General features: G+C 41.4%; 2 protein-coding genes across 6 annotated transcripts in view; both read left to right on the forward strand.

Annotated features, from left to right (window-relative positions):
- The first annotated feature begins 2720 nt into the window (after window positions 1-2720).
- LOC126913254 (uncharacterized) lies at window positions 2721-4105 on the forward strand. The gene is given in 3 exon segments (XM_050709820.1): window positions 2721-2900; window positions 3631-3701; window positions 3703-4105. Coding segments are annotated over 3 exon segments (654 nt in total).
- Window positions 4106-11282: 7177 nt separating this feature from the next.
- ARFGEF3 (ARFGEF family member 3) overlaps window positions 11283-23185 on the forward strand; it is an 88215-nt gene continuing 76312 nt past the window's right edge. The window contains exons 1-2 of one of the 5 annotated variants that reach the window (XM_035538794.2): window positions 11283-11594; window positions 12541-12592. In XM_035538794.2, coding sequence (XP_035394687.1) covers window positions 11510-11594; window positions 12541-12592 — 137 coding nt within the window. In that variant the 5' untranslated portion in view covers window positions 11283-11509. The remainder of the gene's footprint in view (window positions 11595-12540; window positions 12593-23185) is intronic. The other 4 variants (XM_035538790.2, XM_035538795.2, XM_035538793.2 and 1 more) reach the window with 4 other exon arrangements.

The raw sequence follows: 23185 nt of genomic DNA on the forward strand, positions 1-23185 counted from the left end.
TAATGCCCTGTGGAGGAGAGAATCCCAAACTACCACCTTCCTCCCTTAAATGAGAAACTCTACAGGGAACTCAAAGAGAACTGCAGAATCATTGAGTTCTATTCATTTCTTCCTAAAGTCACAATTTTTGAGGTTCATTCCAGTCAAAGAAAAATCCTCCTGAAAGTGAAATAAACTCCTGATGGAGAGAAGGCTCACTGATGGCTTTGCTTATTTTATGGGTATATTACAGCAAGCTGAGCCTTTGCCATCTGCTCTGCCCCAACTGTAAATGCAAAAAGAAAAAATAAAAAAAAAAAGGGAAAAAAAAACACAAAAACAAATCACATGAGCATCAAGGAGATAAATGTGATTTAACTGCCTGTATATGCTCCTCTAACAATGCAGCTTGCACTGAAGATGTTCTTCCTCATGATTTGGAAACAAATCATGAGGAAAACAGTTCACACATGACACTGTAAATTTCCTGCTGAGCTGAAGTTTTCTTGAAGCAAACCTGACTCCACAAGAGGGTTCAACTGTGCTTATATGAAATTATGTGAGCTTTATGTAAAGACCGTCCTTAAATATCTTTTATATTGGTTGCAGCTCAGGCAGTAAGACACAATGGAGTGTGAATTATTTAAGGGATAATGCCCATGTTGGAGGAATGCATGAGGCAATAAATGGCTTTTGTAGGTAACTGAACACCACAGCAAGGCTGCGAGTTATCTGAGAAGCACGGAAGGCATTTGTTGAAAATATCTCCCAGTGCCATGTTCAACAAGGAAAAAGTTAAACAAATACAAATGTGGCTTTCTGGCCTTATGAGGATTTGGGAAATTTATTCAGCTGGCTTGTTAGTGAACAACCATCAGAAAGCACTGAGCACTGAGGTGAACAGATTAATGGAGCAAATAATTAGGAGTGGAAAAAAAATAACTGATGAGTTTCAGCACATGCAGATGTCAATGAAGATGTATCATCCATGGGAATCTTACATTTTGCACTCAGATAAATCCATATAATGACATGCAGCTTTGTCACATGGTTGTTATGGAATTAGATTTTACACGACTTTAGTGTAGCAGCAATTTAGGATTTATTTTTTACTTTTATTGTAAATAACAAGGCTAGATTGTGTGATTTTTAACAGCACTTAATCAGCATTTAATCATCAGCCAATTTAACACAACAATTTTAACAGGATTTGCTACAATAGAAACAGTGATTTAGTTAAAGGTTTGAGAATGGCAAGGTTCACACGAGAATTACTGCAGGGTCTTGGGGGGGGGGGGGCCTCTAAATCCAGTTGCGTTCTTCCAAAATACCCCCTAAGGTGAACTACTCACCCTACTTCCTTGTCAGCATTTGTCCACAGATAAGTTTGTTCCCCGAGGGGTCAGCCCCGAGGTGCACCTGAGGGGTGCCCTGAGTGGCATCCCAGCTCATGGAACTGACTTGTAGTCAAACTCAGATTCCTTACCACGTAGTTCTTGAACTCTGGTGTGATCCATCATTTTCCCATGAGGGATTTCAGTGAGTACCTGCTTTAAGGCAGTGCTTCTCTTTGTTCATGGTCATGGCTTTGCCAGTCCAAGGAACAGTCACATCAAGGCAAACTATGGCTCATGAGCCTAAGTAAGACTCGTGTCAAGAGCTGGAGTAGAGCGCACCCGCCACTTTGCTATTCTTGCTGCTTTGTCAAGCACAAAGAAAAAGATATGAATCGTCCATACAGTATAATCTGAATCACTGTAATGCCCACTTAAGGGTTTTCCGTCAAGAAATGAAATTATGATCTAGTGTGTTGCACTCATCTGTGGAATGCAGATTCATGCAGAACTAGATGTATATTGCTTGTAATGGGGAAAGATCATTAATAAAAAGATTAACAAGCAATATATCTATTCATTGAATTTCTCTTTGAGTTAATTTTGTTAATAAAGCAGAAAGTATCAAGGCATTTGATTTTCTCTTTGGATTATGAAACTAGGGGCTTTAAAATGTGGTATGCATATGCTGCAGCTTAAAAAAAATGCAAGCCTACCTCTTCTGCTTGTGTAACTCTACTGGACCATCTTCTGTGACTTTGAAGGCCCTGTGTCAGCCACAGCATCCGAGGGATTGATTGCCTATGATACAGTTCTGGGATATGCATTGAATTTCTCTCACAGCTACATTTTGATCAATGATGAGGCACATGCGGAATACATACAGACAGTCTTGCAAATAACACACGGTGGCTAACCTCTATTTAAAGCAACAGTCTTTGAGAATGAAGGCCGAGAATATAGTAATTACTGTTGTCCTCCTCAGAAGATAGAGTGTATGTACATACACTGCAGCATCCAGCAACTGCATGAAATATGTGAGGTATGTTAACTCAGGTTATTTGGGAGGATTGTAATAACTACAGGACTCACTTCCACTACTGATGAGAGCTGCTGTAATGGTGGTTGGCCTTTGCTGCAGGAAGAGATCTTGATTCACTGGCCAACAACAACAAATCAGTTAATAACATTTTATACAAGGCTAAACTGAAACAAATAGAACCTGGGAAATCAATTAAAAAATAAATAAGAGAGAGAGAATTATTTATATTTCATATGTATTGCCTTTATATATGCATAAGCAACATGCCTAAATCCTCTTATTCCTCTTATTATCTGCATTGCTATTTGTTAGTGAGTCAATAATGCTCTGCTCTTCTGCACCATAAAAATTAGCTCACCCTTGACATGGGCAACTATTGGACTAATCTGTTCCTGAATGAAGAAATCATGCAAGTTAGACACTTGGTATTCAAGAAGATAATGTTTCCATCTTCTACACAGATCGGAAAAGCCACAGTATATGAAATGAATGATATTGCTATTCCTAACGACATGTTGTGGCTGTATGAAATAAAGATTGTATCTGTAATATATATGCATGTATGAAGTTGGCTGGCATCGTAGGTGGGACTATCTGAAGGTTACCTGGCAACTGCCAGAATACAATCTTATTTTCACTTGCTTTGCCAAACACTAACCGGGGCTGAAATCTCCCATCTGGATGGGAGCGGGAGTGACTGCTTTACACTTCGATCAGATTAGTTTCACTGTTTTCAGATGAAAGAAAGAAGATAACGTTTTGCCAGCGTTAATACAATCTGATAACATTTCTATGAGGAGATGTGCTGTCGCTGTTTGCTGGCACGAAGAATTAAAATAAAATGTACAAGTGGCTTGTGTATCAGTTATGCTTTTTGCTGCATTTTTGAAAACTTGTCCAAATCTTGCCAAATTTAAGAAAATCAGTCCACACATGTTTTATTGGCTGAAATCTCTGAAGAGTCTTTTTATAGTTATGTGCTAATACTCTACACTGTAAGGGACTAAACACCTATTTTCTTGTATTTGTAAATCTGCACACCTGCAGGCTATGTGTGACACAGGAGAGCAAGTAAACTTGCTTATCTTGTACCATAATAGTGTCCAAGTAATGGAGCAATGCACAAGGTAGACATAAATTGGTTGCCTTGTCCTAATAGGAGAGTACTGAAGTTATTCTAACTGAATTCGGAGTAGAACTGTTCTGCACACATTAATATGTCATCTAACTTTAAAGGTCTAGGGAACTTTAAAGGTCTAGGGGCACGATCACTAGGGAAGTGATTGTGCCCCTGTACTCGGCTCTGGTGAGGCCGCACCTTGAGTACTGTGTTCAGTTTTGGGCCCCTCGCTACAGGAAGGACATGGACGTGCTCGAGCGAGTCCAGAGAAGGGCGACCAAGCTGGTGAGGGGTCTGGAGAACAAGTCTTACGAGGAGCGGCTGAGGGAGCTGGGCTTGTTCAGCCTGGAGAAGAGGAGGCTCAGGGGCGACCTTATCGCTCTCTACAGTTACCTTAAAGGAGGCTGTAGTGAGGTGGGGGTTGGTCTGTTCTCCCACGTGCCTGGTGACAGGACGAGGGGGAATGGGCGAAAGTTGCGACAGGGGAGTTTTAGGTTGGATGTTAAGAAGTACTTCTTTACCGAAAGGGTTATTAAGCATTGGAACGGGCTGCCCAGGGAGGTGGTGGAGTCAACATCCCTGGAGGTCTTTAAAAGACGTTTAGATGTAGAGCTTAGCGATATGGTTTAGTGGAGTACTTAGTGTTAGGTCGGAGGTTGGACTCGATGATCTTGAGGTCTCTTCCAACCTAGAAATCTGTGTCTGTGTCTGTGTCTGTGTCTATGAAGGTAGGTAGGTCTTTGTAGCAAAAGATAGATGAAAAAGAAAGGAGGACAGAGTCATCGTCACCTATTCTTTAACTGTCAGCAAACCATGGCATTATTAATTCAGAACATCATTAATTCAAGCCAAACCTCAAATATTGTTGTTCACGTCCAAACATTCATTGGTGTTTAAATTTTACACAGGAGAACTTCTGGGTTAAGATTGCAAACATAAAGGGCTATGACAGGAAAACAAACAAACAAACAAACAAACAAGAAACTCTTTTTTCATATCAAGACTTTAAATCAGACAGTTCTGCTGGCTACAATTGTAGCAATACAATATCAGGGAGAAGAGGTCCTATCATGTACCACTGAAATCAGTGAAGCTTACATCAGTGATGATTACAACAGTTCTGGAAGCAAGGCTTCTTCTAGGTGTGTTTAAGATCAAGCCAACTAAATACATTCAGACTATATCCCTGTAAACAGTCATCATGCTTTAGAGGACCATCATTCTAATAATCTCCCAAACATTTTTGTCTGTTTTTCTTTCTGCTTACCCTCATGTGTACCATAGATAGCAAGAAATCCAGTTTGACTACTAGAAACTGGATGAATCTGTAGCCTTATTTGATCCCTATTTCCCCAATGTTTTTTTCATTACAGACTGAGTATATTTGAGATAGAAGCTTCTGAAATCCAAACACAGAACTCTGCAATGCCATTCTTGGAAATGTTGTTTTTTTTTTTGTTGTTTTGTTTTGTTTTGTTTTTTTCAAATAGATGTTGGAAAATGCTATATCTTTCTGCTAGATTTTCCATTTAACCTATTAGGAATTTCCAAAAGCATTTAAAAATACACACTTGGATACTAGTGCTCTCCCTCAGTCCTAAAAGGCTGTGTGCTTGTGTGCCTATTGCTGTAATAAGAGCTTTTGTCTGTCAATAGCCACTTTGCATTGGATTTTCAGATCATGACTTCAAGGCAATTACTGTTTACTCTTAGCAAGCTGAAAGCTGAATGCTATATCGCCTCAACTACAATTCCAGAACGGATATGCCAATAGCAATCTGAGCATTGACTTCATATTGGTTAACAGTAGTAGTGAAATACAAAAGGGCATCACTCAATGTGCAAGTTCATTGGCCAGTTTATAGCGGATGCTTTATTGCTGCTCTTATTGAATGTTCAAGACAAACTTCCAAGCATATGGCTATACCACAGGTCTACTTACAGGTCAACTTTACTGCTAATATGCAGATTTAAGTGTCAAATTCAGGAATTCAGTTCTGTGCCCAGTCACATGGCAGAAATAGATGTTTAAGCAATTGATAGTCTGACGCATGTTGGAAATATTGAACACGCTCTGCTTTGAGATAACAAGTAGTGTCTGCAGGGGTGAGAGCATATGGGGAATAACAGATCCTCTGGAAGAACTTTTGGAGTCCAAGGCTTACCTTCCTTGAAATAAGTTTCTACATGTTATTGTGAAGAAAAAAAAATATACTAAACTGGAGCTAAAGTATGTTCAGGAGCTAACTTGCTCATTTTCACTTTTAAATCTTCTAAGTTGGTCTGCAAAGTTAGCCAAATAAGCACCATCGACTCCCAGAGTCAAACTACACCTGTGAGCATTCTGAGGGTAGCACAGAGAAGAAAACAGAAAATTTTCTCAAGTTTAATCTTCGTATGTGAATAATATATGAATGCATAAAACAAAGACTCTGATTTGAATTTTATCTCTGTTGCACTGTAAAACCGGCAACATTCCCCTGAAACCAGAAAATTCATTTTAAACTGATCTGTCTGTGGCAGAACAGAATCTGCAAATCAACACTATTAAATAAACTTCTATTTAACCTGTCTCTTTGTAATTCTGTTTACTTTTCACTATACTTAACAAATTTAGAGATCTGTCTCAGAGGAGCCATACATTAAAATTTGAAATAGTGATATGAAAATCTACTTATCTATTAAAAAAACCAACAACATTAGGTTGAATGCTAAAACAATCTGAGCCTTTCTGGGTATATTTCTAGCACTTGAACACATTTATTTAAATGCTTAACACCTAGCAGAGTATGTTAATCACAATCCATTTCTTGGCCAGTGGAGAGATGCACTTAAGTCTTGCTGACCTTTCTCAATTGTGTTTCACAAGCATCTGACAGATGTAGATGCCATGATGTCCTTGTTTCCTCATAATGAGAGTCATGCTTTCATCAAAGGCCACAACAGTATATGGCGCCAAATATGTTTAATGCATTTATAACTTTGAATGACCTACATTTCATACGGCAATATGACAAATTATCAGTTCAGTCTCTTTCTAGACACAGCTTAAGACAGTTGTTTTTGAACATTTTGGATGTTCTAAATATATGATGGCCAGATGGTACAATCCCTGCTTTTGCATTCAGCCCATGAATGTACTGCAGTTACACTTTTTTAGCTCTCTTTCCATAGATTAAGACTATGGGAATCCTCTGGATTAAAGTGAGAAAAATGAGAGTCCTATGAAGTTTAGCTTTTGGCCAACTTGGAACTCTTGTGATATTAACTCCATAGTTATTTCTAATTTTCTTTCCCCTTGAAGCTTTTTCAGTAGAGTCTGACCAAAGAAAGAGAGCTTTTATAGTTCAAATCTTCATGCTGTTTCCTACATATTCACTCTTTCTTCCAAACTCTCTCATTTCAGGGTAGAACAGAACTGGAAATGGTACAGAGAAGGGCAATTAGTACGACCAAATATCATACAGGAAAAAAGATTAAATAAAATAGTGCACTGTGGGTTGGAATAAAAAGCAGCTGAACAGCTGAGGAAATACAGGCTCAATGAATAAGGAATTGTAAGTGGTGTGGAGAAAGTGAATAGGGAATGCTTATAAAAAAAAAAAACTGTACAAAAACAGTTTCTTTTGTTTATGTGCAACTCAGCTATGCAACTTGCTGCCACGGGATGTCTGTAAAGGTCAAAAGCATGAAAAAGGTTCAAAAGGATTAGACACGTTCACAGAAGAAAAATCTGTCAGGTATTACTGAACAGATAAAGAGAAAAGCCCTGTCTCAGGAAGTGCCCAGTTTGCAAATTAATAGAAACTGAGAGAATTTACCGGAGGATACAGAGGAAAGGGCAACTCCTTCTATCCTCTCTAAGAATCCCCAACTAACCTCTGTCAGCAATGAGCTCCTGGGTAAAAAGGACCTTGATCTGACCCAGAATGGCTGTTTTGCGTTCTTGATACCCTCGTTGATTGCCTTTGCAATTCTATGGGGAGATGAGAAGATTATGGTAGATTGAAGGTAGTTAAGGGGATTTTTGCTTTTAATTTGTCTTTGCAGAAAGTATGTCTCAGCAGAGCCAGAGAGTCTAGTCTCATATTTCTCTCCTGACATGGATCTCAAGACTTTACTTTTGCTTCAAGTGTTCTTTACAGAATAAACAATATGAGGTTACGTTGAACAGACATTGCTGAATATATGCTAGCTTTATTCGCAGCTCCCAGCCTGGAGGGTTTTTCTCCTTAACTCTGTAATCCCCGCTCTCAGCAGCACCCTTTGCCACTGCACTTTGCAGTGTTTTGCCTTTGTTTAGCAAGGTCATGCTGCGGAGGGTGCAGAAAGCAGCACCTGACAAGGAACAACCTCACTGAGCATTCAGCTAGCCTCTGGTAACTCACTGTGTAATCAAGCAAAAAATGACAGATGCCACCCTATCACCAATGACGTGGTTAAAGTCTATATAACCAAGACTAAAAGCAAACCCCAACAAAGGTCTTGCTTGCCAAAGTCTTACTGCCTTTTAGGAGAGGGAAGGAAGGGTACCTTCCACTGTTATCAGGTGTCACAAAGGTGTGGGTGAGCCCATGTTCCAGCTACACCCATTTTACTACACGTTTTTGAGCAATTTGTCCAGCATAAGTGGAGCCACATGTACAGAGCTTCCTGAGGAAAACTGAGCCAGAGGATCTTTTGCAAGTCTGGTCACTCCGGTCGATGGAGGGGAGGGAGAGGCAGCACCTCTGGGAGAGGAGTAATTCTGAGAAATCTGGCTCTGTACCCTTTTTGAGCCATAGGACTGGGTGTTGTTTTTTGTTTGTTTGTTTTTGTTTTGTTTGGTTTGGTTGGTTTTTGTTTGTTTGTTTTTGTGTCATTGGAGAGTATTTATTTGCATTTTCTACCTAGACTGGATTTTTTAGGAACACAGCCCACCTCTTTCATCCACGCTGCCCAATGCCTGTAATGTACAATGAGATACTGACCAAGCACATTGTTAAAATGGCTAAAGACCAGGTAACGTGATTATCTCAGTCTAACATGCTTTTTTTCTCTGGCTTTTCAACTGTACATTTGGTCCTTTTTTAGGATCTCAAAGACTACAGTGACAGGGCAGGTTGGTGCATGGATGTTACAGCCATATGCTGTAGAGGTTGAAACCAGCATCACATAGCCTTCCTTGGCTACTGGAAGCAGCAGAGCTGTAGTAGCATGGAGACAAGCATATGCTGCTCCTTAACTCTGATTACAAGCCTATATGGAGAATTGCGCTAATACAACTCCAGCACTTCAGGTATGTTGAGTAGCGTCGTGTTGCTTACACACTTCCAAGCTGTATTCAGTCACAGATATATCCTGGGATATAATCTGCATTCATGTAATGCAAAAGATCGGTAGCACTGCCAAGTGAGAGTCCTGGAAATGGCCTGCATGCCTGCCTCTGCGAGTTAGTGGTATACAACCACTGCATCCTGCAGATATGAGATCTGCATAGATCCTTCTGACTTCCAGTTGGACAAGGCTTGAGCTGTGCAAAGGGGCTAGAGATGAGTATTACGTAGCTCCTTCCACTGTAGAAGGTTGCTGGCTTTTGACAGTCAAGCCATGGCAAGGAGAACTTATGAGCTACAATAGTGTGACCATGCTTCATTCTCCCTGCCCTGTACCTGGACTTCCAGATTTTGTGACATTCTAGGCCACTTGCCTTGGAGGGGAGCCCTAAGCATATAATATGTGACCTCTCTGTGTAAAGTGAGTTCAGTGACTGGCTTCTAGCAGGACATGTTACTGTGTATTTATGTGCTTACTGTAGACAACAGAGAGTGATGATCTGTTCATGGAAATGGAAGGCCTTATATGATAAGTGTCAGCAAACAGACTCATGGTATTCTGAAATGCATTTCCTTGGGAAGATTCATCATGGCTAACTTGCTTTTCCATCTGCATTATCTTACAGGCATATCTTAAGAGGCTCTAGAGAGCCTGAACATGACCTTTGGTTCTCTCACTCTGCTGACAACATCTGGGAAAAAAGTGTTTAGCAGCATGATGGATTTTTTTATTATTATTATTTTTTAGCAGCATGGAATTCATTTTGCTTGATTGGACAGTGAGTGATGAAATAAGTGCAAGCTTTGATTCAGTGACATCAGCATCTATGAAAACACTGTAGCTCTGGTAAGAATTTCTGCTGCAAAGGGTTTCCTGTAGAGACCACAATGAAATTAACTAGTGAGTTTGTTGTATGCATCTGGAAAATGATCTAAAATTCCAAACGAATTCAGTTTCATCAGTGGCTTCCTGAAAATAAGCAATTAGCTATTTATAATGAATAGACACATATTTATCTTTCAGTATTCTATGGGTCTAAATGATGTGTGGTATATCATTTCTACATTAAAAATATCTCAAACACCATCACAGTCCTTTTTGGCTTTTTTGCCCCTGAGGAAAAATATCAAAGATCTACAAAGACCCCCATGACTCCCATGCTCACTCCACTAAGCACGTCACAGGATAAAGAGGACACATAGGTGGGGAAGAATTCACCACCACTTCATCAGGATCCGTGACCTAGCACATCATGGTATGCCAACAACCCTGGCCGCTAGCTATTTTCAGTAGCTATTGCCAGTTGTTCATTCCAATGAAGGTGGTGAAGCATGGTCAGATATAAGAAATTCCAGGAAACTACTTCCAGTTGCTTAGAGGCTGATTTCACCCTGGAATCTGAAGCAGAAAGGTCTTTCTGTCAGAGCATGTTTTTTTTTTAATACTTAGTATTGTAACTCTAGACATTCCCTATCCATCCACAGACCTCTCTGGCATCATTTTAAATCCTTTTCTTCAGACACAACTTTTACACTTTGGCTTTAAAATGCAGCTATGGATTAAGTGTTCATTATACTTCCAAACACAAGCAGGATCAACCCTTGTAAGACTTTGGATAAGGGACAGCCTCTGAAAGACCGGTATCCTATGGGAAATGCTACGGCTGATTCACCGGGAGCCAATATTCTGTCTGGTAATTCACAATTGGTACTCTTCCAATTAGCAGTAGGAGACATAACCGCTAATACAGCCAGCTGCTACCTGCACTGCCTTTCTTATCTGCTGTCTTTTTCTCTTCCTATCCTGTTTGTCCTCCTGTACCTTTTGAGAGATAACACATATCCTGCAACAAGACAACAGCACCAAAGCAGTAACTGAACATTAAGTGATGTAGTCACACAAAGAGCGGGCTGTGTTTCCTAGGGATGAGGCAGGGAAACAAGAAACTGGAAAGGGAAGGAGTTCTGCCGGGTAGGAAGCATCCAGGGCCGTGATGAAGGAGGAGGAAGGCTGGAGCTAGCTCGCTGGGGGCACACACTCCTCAGGGCACAGGTGAAGGCGAGCGGGTTGTGTTGACCCTGAGCACACTGCAGCTGGAAAGCAAGGCACAGACCGTGCCGTTTACTCGAGCCCAGAGGCAGGAGAGCCCCACCGCGGCCGGCGCCTGGGGGAAACGGGCTCCGGGCCCTGCAAGCCCAGGCCGTGCTCGGGCGGAGCGGCGATGGAGGGGCCGCCCGGCCCTCAGCCCTGCGAGCCCGGCTTGGGGCACCGAGCCCTGCGGGCAGGGGCTGGCTGTCGCCATGGCAGCCGGCCAGGCCGCAGCTTCCCCGCCACGCTCCATCCCCCCCGGGCGGCGGCACCGCGCCCGGCTTCGCCCCCGGCTGCTGCCGGCCTCTGCCTCCCGGAGCCGGGTGGGGCCAGGCTCGGCCCCAGCCCGGCTGCGCCACAGGGTGGCGAAGGAGGAGGAGGAGGAGGAGGAGGAGGAGGAGGAGGAGGAGGGACTCCGGCGCGGCACCGACTGACGTGTCCCCGTTATGGAGCCCGCCGTGATTCATCAGCGGCGGCGGGGCGGCAGTGGGGAGCCGCGCACCGGCCCCGCGTAGGCACGGCTGCGGCGGGGGCAGCCCCAGCGCCGCACCGCCTTCATCCTCCTCCTCCTCCTCCTCACCGCCCGCTCCAGTGCCCCCGCGGCTAGGCGAGGAGCCCGGGGGAGGCAAGATGGAAGAAATCCTGCGAAAGCTGCAGAAGGAGGCGTCGGGGAGCAAGCACCGGGCCATCAAGGAGAGCTGCACCTGGGCCATCGGTACGGGGCGGGTGTCGTGGGGCCGGGCAGGTGTTACGGGGCCGGGGCAGGTGCTTGCTGCGGGGCCGGGGGCAGGAGAGCTCCCCGCACAGGGTGCGGAGCCCCGGGCGGCACCGGGCTGGGCTTTGCCGGGGGTGTCGGGGGCGTCGTCTGCCCAAAGCTCTCTCCTCCCCCAGCCCCCTTTCCGAAATCATCGCAGGTGAAACCCTAGGACTGACTTTTTTTTTTTTTTTACTGCTGGCTTGTGTTCCGGCAGCTTTTTGAAAAGCTGACTTTTTTTTTTTTTTTTTTTGACTGGATTCAATGAGCTTTTCTATTCTTGCTGTGTAATGGGATTAAGAATCACCGATAGGAGTTCTTCCAGGGGAATACAGGCTTAGGTAAATTTCAGTGTCGGTTGTTTGTGACTTGAGGTGCTTTTGGCCCTAACTGCTTGGAGCTTTAGTCAGCAAGACCCTTAACTTACATCAGCATGACCGTGATACATAACACTGCTTTAGTTTTCAAGAGATGGCAATTTTTATTTTTTTTTTTATCTGTACATGGTTATAGCAGAGTTTGTGAAAGCTCATACCTGTTGCTGTCTCGTTGCTGGCCCTTCAGTTGGATGTTCTGCAGATTGCTCCATGGATTTGTGTGTTATCCTTGCACAGCAGCCATGCTAACATCCTCTGTGCTGTTCTAGTTTTAGTAGATGTGCTGCTGCTGGAGTGCTGATACGTGAAAGGGAATTCACTGAGGAAAAGATGGTACTTGGTGCCTTCTCATTGGGTGCCCGGTGTCCTGATAGTCACGTAAATCTTGCAGGCGGCTGTGACTATTGTTCTGTTGGTTGCAGTAGGTATGAACCTGAGGATCATTGGTTCAGAGATCGTAGCCGGATGTAGGACTACGGTTGAACTCAACGTCTCTTTTAAAGGTCTTATTGTTTTCTTTGATTACACAGAAACCTTGGATTCTGCTGATGCTGCTGTCAAGATACCTCCATATCAGCTAAGGTAAGAACATGTAATGTTGAGAACGGTGGAGCAGTGAGTATTTGTAAAATTGAAGTCAAAATTTGAATCACAAACTAAGCAATTAGAAAAGCTTTGAATCTGCGTGTTTTCCTTAGTTTATATATACGCATTTCTAGGTTAGTTGTAATGAATAATTTGTAGATGTGTCCTTGGCTTCCATTCATGAATAAACTGTAAGGAAAAGTATTAAAATGGGTAGCAGTATCTATAATGCTGATACTTGGTTAGAAAGGAGGGGTGTTCTATGGTCCGCTACTGTTTGCCTTCTAAATTACAGTCTTCAGTGTGGCAATGCATCTCAGTCTTTTCAGCGTGTATATTTTCTTTTAAGTCTAGATCACTTTTTGTTTACTGAAAATAAGTATTCTAGAAAGAGAAAGGTAATATATAGCTAGGACAATGGGTAGGAACTTTAATATAGTTCCTATGACTGCTTCTTCCTCTAGCCTGCTAGGTTATCTTGAGTAAGTCTTGTCCCTTCCTCTTGTCTTCATTTGGCCACCTATAAAGTGGTGGAGGAGGCACTGCCCCCATTTGTAAAGCTACTTAAGATCTCATTTTAGCAATTGATTGCTGTGGAGAAAGTACATAGACAAAATCATTCACTGTCCCTCCCAACAGACTCAATAGGAAGCATCAACAGAAACTAGCAAGTTCAATGCTCAAAACAGGAGGATGCTACTTCACATAGTTTATAGTTAAGATGTGAAATGCTTAATCTTCTCTTGTTAGAGAATGTCGTGGATGCTAAAGGTTGCATTGGTTTGAAAACCACCTCAGCAAATCCATGGAGGAAGTTAATTGAGGTCTGTTATATGCAAAAGTAGCCCTTCCTATTCAGAAGTATCTTGGCAAGAGATAATTGAGCTTGTAAGAGGATATGTAGGAGTGTTGCTATGAATTTGCGCTGTCCTGTAGTCTTTCTGGATAATCACTACTAGCTGCTGACAAAAGTGATGCTTTTAACCACAATATTACTCTCCTGGGAGTATTTTTACCACCTCATTTCTCTCCATTGCTCTTGGTGTAGCTTTGTGCAAGGAAAATTACAGAATTGGAGAGGTAGTTATTCCAGACCAGTCACCAAATAGGGAAGGAATAAGAGCAATTCTCTTGCAGCTCTGCATGACTGCCAGCTACAGTGTCCACAAGGGGCCTGGTGTCAATAGGGAATGGATGAAGCTCAGGTCTGACATGACCAATCCCAGATCTGTGCATTTCTGACACAGGTTGAACAGCTGAGAGCAGTTGGATCAGTAATTCCCAGTAGCTCCATTAGAATTAGATTGTTTGCTTTGCGCTGTGATTGGAGAAAACTTAGCTCTTTATCTTTTCATTTATCAGCCTTTATACTTAATACAGGGTATGGTCTTTTTGTATATAAGTACTATTCTCATTCCGTAAGACTGTTAGCTAGCTGTTACCACATTTCTTCCTTTTTCACTACCTCTTTACAGATGCATCTTCCTTTTCTTCTTCTTCCAATGTTTTTAATGTTGTATTTGTTTAGTTGGCTTTTTTTCCACTGTAAATCCTATTTATTTTTTACATAAAGCTAATACTTCGGCAAACGTAGCTGTGAATTAAGTGTGTGTGTGGTGGCGGGTGGTTTATGTTCCTTACAAAATAAAGGGTATGTTAGAAAATTTGAGTAAAAGCTTTGGTAATGGGATATTTACCATGTAGGCACTGCCACACAACCTCAGACAGTGCCTGAGGAAATACTAACTTCCCCTGTACTCTGAGTTTATTCTTCATTGTCTAACAAACTACTGTTAAGGTCCAAATGAGCACTCTGGGATGCCTCTTGGGTTGGAATTTGCCTACATAACGTACCAGTGAAAATATGGTAAAAGCTCATCTTTGCTTGGTATTTGTTAAAGAACAGCGCCGTGACAGCTTGGTCTGTAACACTGCAAAAGGATAGCCTTGAACATAGGGCAAAGACAAAGACCAGAAATACAGCCAAGATGGGTGTAGCATGGAGAGATCCTGACCATGCACCTTGCCTTATTTCATCTTGGTCGGTGGCAGATTGCATCATCTGTTTAAACACACATCAGCCTTTGGCTGCTTACCCACTTTGAATCTGCCATTCACACCTTTTCTGCTATAAAGTTGTTGGGAGTAGTAGCAGAGCCTGTGATGTAGCCTGGAGTATTCTGTGGTACCAGAGTTAGAGTGAAGGTATGTATCATTTTTCCATCAAGTGACCCTAGCTTACAACTTGGGTCTGAAGTCCGTAGTTGCAACATACTGAAAGTATTAAAGACAGTGTGGAAGGTAATTCAGGAGAAGAGTAAGTATTTGTGAGGTCTCTTCCAAGAATAGCAGCTAAATGAATGTTTTGAGTACTGTATGTGAAGAGAGACTATTCTGACTTGTTTAGTAGGAAATCTTGGTGTGTCCTTAGAATATACCAAATACAAAGAAAATACGTCAGTATTTTCCTACATTATATTTTGCCAATAATCACAATCTGGGGCACATCTTTACTGCATAAGAATGTGGGACAGAGATTCATGAGCTGTCATGTCCAGTTGAGGTGGATGCTGGCTCGCTTCCAGAAATAGCAAATCTGGTAAGTACCTCAGTCAGTTTCTCTTTCTTCACAAAGCAGCATCTGGCTTCTGCTAGCAAGTTGTGCTGGTGTTTGTGCCTTTTAACGGAATCACCATGTCATTACTTAAATCCTTTTCCTTCTAGAACTGAATAATGATGTCTGCTCACAAAAAAGAGAAGGTGCAAACTATTTTCTCTGCCTAACTCCCCCCCCCCCCTTTCCTCCTTAAAATATAAAAGGACATCTGTGGCTTTTGAAACCACAGTTTTAGATGAGTAGTGGTCTTTCATTGTGTTTTAAGACAGTGGTTCTAGTGTGAGAATGGGAGTACAAAGTGTTTCTGCATTTCCTCAGACTGACTAAATGAGTTCAGGTATTTCACATGTATTAAATAAGCTACACGCTTATCTTCACTACAGTGTTGGGGTGGACTTTCTTTGTCCTGGCTTGCTCTCATCCGTAGATTCCTCTCTTGTTTTCAGCCCCTATTACTGAGCATAGGGCAGGCTATGCTCAGTTTTTTCCTGGAGTCCATGCAATTAGTTAGCAGGCTTAGCTGTAGCATTTGTATGGGAACTGTTTCCAGCATTTGTCTGGTAGTGGTTTAGACAGCACATACCTGCTGTGGTTTGGAAGCGCCTGGGATACTTTTTCCCCAGGGGAATGTGGTGATTGGACATTCAGCCTGGAATGTCATTTTTTAATTAGTTTAATGGTGATCTATTGGGCATATCTTCGGAGAGCTAAATGAGACTATTTTGCTGTTCAGCTTCCTTTGATGTTAATTGGACTTATGAATCCAAATCCCAGTTAATGACCTTGAATATTAATTCTAGTGAGGGGCATTATTTAAATGACTCACTTCCTAAAGAGTTACAAATCTCCAACAAATATAGACTTCCCCACAGAGTCCCATCAGCTCTGCCTTGAGGTAGAAATGCGTGTGTGCTTCTTTAGTACTTTAACCTGTGAACGGGGTATTGAGCAAGGGTGTGAAATAGTAAAGACAATTAGAGTGGACTGGGATGAAAACGACCTTAAGTTAGTTCAAGATTTTCCCATAGATGCCCTCTGAATTTTTGAGAAGGAAGAGTCATAACCCACCTGGGCTGTTGTTGCCTGAGCAGAATGATCTTTATGTTTCTGAAGAACAGGTGTTGTGAAAATTAAATATGTACTAAGAGCTTGAGGAGACTGGATGGATAATATAAATAATGAATTAGGTATAAGGAATTGACGTGCTGATGTTTTAATTGGTGAATTGATCAAATGGAAGATAGCTTAAGAAAGAGCTTAATGTCATCTGTCAACCAGCAATTATTTGCTACTTAGTTGGGCCACGTTCAGTTCAGTATTTTTCAAATGCCAAATTCTGGCCTAAGGCAAGCCACCTACGCTGAGCTGGTCTCTCTTCTTGGCTAATTCCTGGCGAGTTTCACCATTGTGATTTTAGAGGCTAAAATATGTTCCATAAAAGGTAACTGAACAGACACAAAAAACGAGCGTTGAAAAAGAATATTTGATCAAAGCAGATTAGCATTCATGAGGAAATAATATGTATACACACACCAGAATAAAATAAGAGTCAAGAGTCTAGACATTGCTTAACAGTCACATACCGCTTTGAAAAAAAAATTAGTTAAGCAAGGGGTTTTTAGAATGCTTTATATAATTGTCTGTATAAAACTTAGTGGCTTTCAGTCAGCGTGGACTTGATGCTGCAAAGAGGAGGTTGGTTGGGACTTGTGAGGGAGCCTGTGGTTTGATGGCTAGTTTAGCTGTTGTGTGTTGGTGTTACTATCCCCACTGGAACCTAGAATCTTGTATACAGAATTTCTTACCACATCCCTGCTGTAGTTTGTTTGGAAAAACTTTTAGACTATCAAAAGACTGCCTGATAATTCTAGGACATTTTTGCATTTTCCAGGTCTTACTGTTATTCTGTCGTTACTGTGGTGTTTTTTTTGTTTGTTTGTTTTTGGTTTTTTTTTGTTCTGACCAAACCAGTGGCAAAACACATATTTTGCCCTTTAGTCAGTAGAGCAGAAATATCATTGCAGACTTGAGTTTGGTCTGTTGTCTTTTTCCTCCTGGAGAAATGTGACTGAATGCAGAAGATGCATAGGCAAGATTCTCAATAGTATATGTTGCTGTCGATGCCAGCTTAAAGTTTCCCCTATGGACTTTAAAGTAATGGCTGAGACGCGTTGATGAGTAAAGTGTTTTGGCACAGTAACTAATGTTTTTTGCATTAGAAAAATGCAAGAAGACATTCACAGAACCGGAAAGGCCTTCCAAATGCTTATTTATCTCTTCAGCATATCTGTACACTGAACATTTCTGTACCTAAAAGTTTCAGGAAGTAATTGAAATTAAATGGAGAAACAGGCTCAAGCCTTCAAGACCCCAGTTCTGTGTGCCTAATCAGAGAGATACAGAACCTGGACAGATCATGGCTTTCAGAGGTGCTGAGCGTTTGTAAGTCTGTTTGTCAGAAGCAGTTCCTAATATTCACTGCTGCAAAAGCTTGCACCCCTCTGGTATTTCACATTGGCCTCTCAAAACTAGACAGTGTTTCTGGGGATTAGAGCAGGAGAAAATCAGAATTTTGTGGTGAGCAAGGTTCCCTATCATAACCAGCTTATGTCCAGTTCTGTGTCTTGTGTTTATGTCCAAGTGCTGTTCATCTTGGTGCTAGTTTTTGAGGGCTGTTTGTGAACTTTGGGAAGCCAATGCAATGGAGAGCAGTCAGGAACAGAATAAACCTTAAATTTAGCTGACCTCTGAAATAGTTACACTCCTTACTTTTTTTCTGTAGTCATGAGAATTTGGGGGGGGTGCAATTGGAAGTTCTACTCTGCCATTTATTTTTGTGTCTCTAGCTTTGTATCTGATACCTTGCGAAGTAGCCTGGCTTACAAATTCTTAAATAAAGCAACATATACGTTTTAGTTTTCATGTGCTTAACAAATAATAAAAGCTGTAAATGTGGTATAATCATGACCAAACATCGTATACCTGGGAAACTTCCATCCACTTAGCTCTGCAGATAGTGTGTCCATTTAAAGATTTTTGAGACTTGGAATGCATTTTTTGGCTTTTCCATTGTGAAGAAATATTTGTGATTTCATTTCATTCTTTTCTCATCCAATTTATTTTGTTCATAGCTTCTTTTAGTTTCTTTCTACTGTGAGAGAGTGCTGGGGGAGCTGATTAGTCTTTATGATTATTTTTGAGTTTGATCTAAAAATTATTTTTAATACATTATAAAAGGCTATATCATCCAACACTCCTAACTTTGTTTTCCTAACTATAGGATAAATTTTAACTAATATGTATGTTGTTTGAAACTTCCTACTTTAGAGTTATTAGGCAAACCTAAAATGGGCAGAGAATTGTGAACAGAGAAATTTACTACTCCTCTTGCACTTATCCATTGAGAACAATGTTGCTAAAAGATAAAAAGTTTACGTGTGTTTATTATGGGAATAGAAAAATAGAGGGGGGAAATCTGTAAATATACACAGACATGTCACATCTGACTTGGTAAGTATATCATCTGTAGTCTCATGCAGTTGATAGGGAAGTGTAATTGTCTGCTGATTCTTCTGTTCTATTATCCATTCAGTGTTGGCCATCTAGTAGGGTCCACTGTCTTTCTGATAATGGTTTTGTGAATCAAGAAGCAGATTATGTGTGTTTTATTTGTATATAAGCCAAAAGCTGAAATTTGTGATATCCTGTTAACATTTGTAGTTTAATGTCAAGAATGTGTCCACAACATCACTTGAGACTGTAACTGATTAACTTTGTGTGCCATGTGCTAACAACACAGACGTGCATCTTTCTGTGCATATTTAAAAAAACAATAAAAAATCTTCATTTTTTTCGAGTACTATGCTAGCACACTAGTTGATAAAACATCAAAATTCTGACTTCATTGCATGTTTGTCTTAAATCATGCTCGTACAAAGACAGGCTGCAGGAGTTAGGGTTGTTCAGCCTGGAGAAGAGAAGGTTCTGGGGAGACCTTACAGCGCCCTTCCAGTGCCTAAAGCGGGCCTACAGGAAAGCTGGGGAGGGACTCTGTCAGGGGTTGTGGTGACAGGGCAAGGGGAGATGGCTTTAAACTAAAAAGGGGTAGATTATATTAGCTAAAAGGAAGAAATTCTTTACTCAGAGGGTAGTGAGGCAGTGTAACAGGTTGCCCAAAAAAGCTGTGGATGCCCCACCCCTGGAGGTGTTCAAGGCCAGGCTGGATGGGGCTTTGGCCAACCTGGTCTGGTGGGAGGTGTCCCTGCCCATGGCAGGGGGGTTGGAATTGGGCTTTAAGGTCCCTTCCAACCCAAACCACTCTGTGATTCTGTGATAATGACGATGGGGAGAAAAAAGTAACAGATGTTAAATGAACAACTGAACTAGTATTTGTTTACCTATTTTTCTTGAAAGTGTATAACTTTTTTTCATTTTTCCTCCTGGTATTGCTGTGGAATCTCTTAAAATCTATAGACAGCAGTAGGCTAAATCTCCTATTGCTTGGTTTGGGGATGTTTTATGAGCGTAGCAGATGACCTGACGAGAAGAATGGAGTGGGGAGGGAGTAATGACTCTCTGAGTTGTTTTTTTTTGGGGGGGGGGGGGGGATGTTTTGGACAAACCTGTCTGTGTTACCCTTTCTCTTTATTAAAACACTGCTTCCTGCTCTTGGTGCCACAGCCACCTGGCATTAATTGCTCCTGGGCTTTCCTCCTGAACCTGACCGCTGGATGTGTGACTCATGCTGCTCAGCCATTGCAGAGCCACTGTCTGGCATTCAGCAAGTGGATGATGAGCTGCCTGGGAGGCGTCTGGCCAAGAGGAGGTTTTAGAGGCAGTATGGTTTGCTGAGCTGTATCTCCTCTGTTGTCGGTCTACATGCTGGATCTAGACCTCTGGGGGCACTTAAAATTTGGTGTATTTGAATGGTGTATGCGCTCTGATCTCGATTTTAAAAGTTGTATTCCTAGTCCTAGTGTGTGTGGAGGGCGTGACTAAGTGTTGAGAAAGGCAGCGCAGCGCTGTCTGGTACTGTATTTGGATCAATCTGCATGTTTATTCTGAGATACGTAACTGGCCCAATTTCTTGCCTGATGGGCAGGTGTTTTTGTCTCAACAGAACTTTGCATCTGTTCTGGGATCACAAAAGAAAACAGTGTTGGAAAAGAAAGGGGTGTACAGGGTCAATTTCTGTTATGCATGTCTGAACTCTTGCTGTCAAGAAGAGGTTTTGGAAATGTTGGAAGGCCCCTTGATCTAGGAATCCCTAAAAACCAGTCAGCCAGGCTTATGGCTCTTGAAGGTATCAAAGGAAGTTTAGTATTTTCATGGGGAAAAAAGTGCATGGTTTTTGAAACATTGTTTCTGTTACTCTTATTTGGGGGGAGGGGGAGGTTTTAAAGGATGGTGGCTATTGTTTCACAGGCTAACTTCCTGCGCTTCCTGACAGCCTTTGTTACAGTGAACCTTAATATTTACCACTGCGTCGGCTCTTTGTGCCTTTTACAGATTTTTCTGAAAGTCCGTTCTAGATTTGTGACAAAAGCATGCAGTTACTGTGTGATTTACGTAACTTGTTCAGTATAGGAATACCACCAATAAAGGACTAGAGCAATCAGGTTTGAACACTTGTCCAATTTCTAACAACTGGAATATTGCCCTCAGGGTCTAAGGATGATAATGGGTTAGCAGTGTGTTTTAAACTTCTGATCGCTTTTAATACTTGAAAAGGTGAAGAAAGTGAGGAAAATCAGGAATCTGTTGATAATTGCCTTAGAGAATGAAGCATGGCTGGGGGTGAGGATCCAGGGGATGGAAGAAAAGTGGCTCTGAAACTGTGTGAACTGTTTTCCTTAAAAATGAGGTTCAACTCTGCTGTGGTCTTTGTTGTGCTGTGCAAGTCATGACTCTTATTTGTTTAGAAAATGAAGGGGTGAGTGGGAATAATAAAGGTCTGTTCTCACAGTTTTTATTTACCTTCCATAAAAGGCAACAAAGCAGCAGGAAACACGCTACCTTTGGTTTCTTTGAATGCTTGTTTGTTTAAGGAATTGAGTGTGCTAAGGTGCAGGGAGTATAAAATACACAATGCGTTGCAAATGTGATGGTATTTTTAACAACTATCACTTATGTCTGTCAAGATTTAAGATTGCACTGCTGTGAAAGTTGAATGAGATTACAGGTTGCAGCATTAACCTTCAGAACATACCTAGTAACAAACAGAAATATACTTCCTCCTATTTTTCATCAAACTTTTGAAACCAAGTCATCCAGCTGTAATGGAGAAAATAAGGTCATTAACAGGACGTCTAAGCTGCTCTATCTCTCTGTTTTTCTCTGTTACTCCTATCATACCCGTCCCAGCATTGTAAGTTTCTGTTGGATGTTTAACTCTTATGAAATGCTTTATTTGTTGTTTTCAGGGTACTGAAATTTTGAAACAAACATTTTCAGTGGAAAACCCTCAGCTTCCCTTCCAGGCTCACCAAATGTGAGGAAGAGAAATTTCATAGAATAGCTTGATAAGCTTTCAGAATTGCAGGCTCAGCTAGTCCAGTGTGTGCTCTGCTTAAGGCCAAGAGGTATATGCTAAGGATGGACACTGTGATCCTCACTTCATCTTTATGCTGTGCTTCACATGATAATAAATAAAATCAATGAAAGGATACGGATTGTACTATGATGAAGACCTTGTGGGGTTTACATGTGTCATCAAATTTCTCAAGAGCAGAATTATTAAGTGGCTGTCATACCTCATGCATAAAGGGCAAAAATCTACTGGGATGGATGTTTTAGGGAGAGTGATGATAATGTATCACAGCTACGGCTTTGGAGACTGGAAGCATCCTGATTAGCATTTCAGCCTTGTCCACTTTAGTATTGTGTATAATCATTTGTTGTCTCCCTTCTCTCAGGCAAAGGTACACAGCGTGCTTATGTTTTCTTATGTTTTCTTTTTTTCTCTTGACAACAGTATCGGGCTACTATCTGGGAACTTTGTGTTGAAATGAAGATGTTATTAGTGAGTGTGGCAAGGAAGCAAACGACCTTAAAAGCACTCCAGTTGAGTGACGGTTCTGAGCTATTTAATTGTTATAGTCGGTTTGAATTCTGTTGTGTCAGCTGCCTTAGGCTAGATTGAAGATTAAATTGGTTACCTTTGCCTTTCTCATGAAGTATATAGACCTATACTTCTGCTATTAAGGCAAATGCATTTCTCTTGGAAAGTAAGTAGATAATAAAAATTAACCTTTTTAATACCAAGAGGCATTAAATTACAATCTCATTCAATATTTCAGGTTGAATAATTGTTAAAATTCTAGCTATCAAACCATATGAAGTTAAATTTAGGCATCATTCCCCTCTTCCTTTCTTGTGTGTCATAAGGTTTCCTCTGATGCACAACTCTTGCTTCCCTCCAGAGACAAGTTCAGTTTTATTGTAGGGTGAAGATATTACTCTGTGCCTTAGTTTGTAAAGTAAAAACACTGAAGGGAAGAGGGAATACGTGAAGTAAAAAGGAAGGAAATACTGAGCTGGAGGAAAGACTCAGCGGGAACTTTGAGAAAGCTGATGTCAGCGGTTGAGGTGAGGGAGAATCAGGGATGGATAGAAGAGGAGAGCTAAACCTCATGCCATGTGACAAGAACCCTTTTCATAAGAAGTGTGCAGAAGAGTTTTGTACTGTGTAGGCAGAAAAAGAATGGTATAAAAAAAAGAAGCTGCAAGCGGTGAGGAAGAAAAATGAGAATGTGATTTCTTGCTGAAAGCAAACTTATTAGTAAAAGTGGAATGTCACCGCGTTATGTGGGGGAATCCTCTTCATAGGGAAAGCATGCTCACAGGTGACCCTGCTTGTCTGAGTAAGTGGAGTAAAATCCTGGCCCTGTCAAAGCAAGTCAGAATTTATATCAATTAGTACAACAGCAGTGTCTCAACATTTTTTTTAGGACCTGTACACTTCAACACCACTT

The sequence above is a fragment of the Cygnus atratus genome, chromosome 3, assembly GCF_013377495.2.
Source record: "Cygnus atratus isolate AKBS03 ecotype Queensland, Australia chromosome 3, CAtr_DNAZoo_HiC_assembly, whole genome shotgun sequence".
Taxonomy (NCBI): domain Eukaryota; kingdom Metazoa; phylum Chordata; class Aves; order Anseriformes; family Anatidae; genus Cygnus; species Cygnus atratus.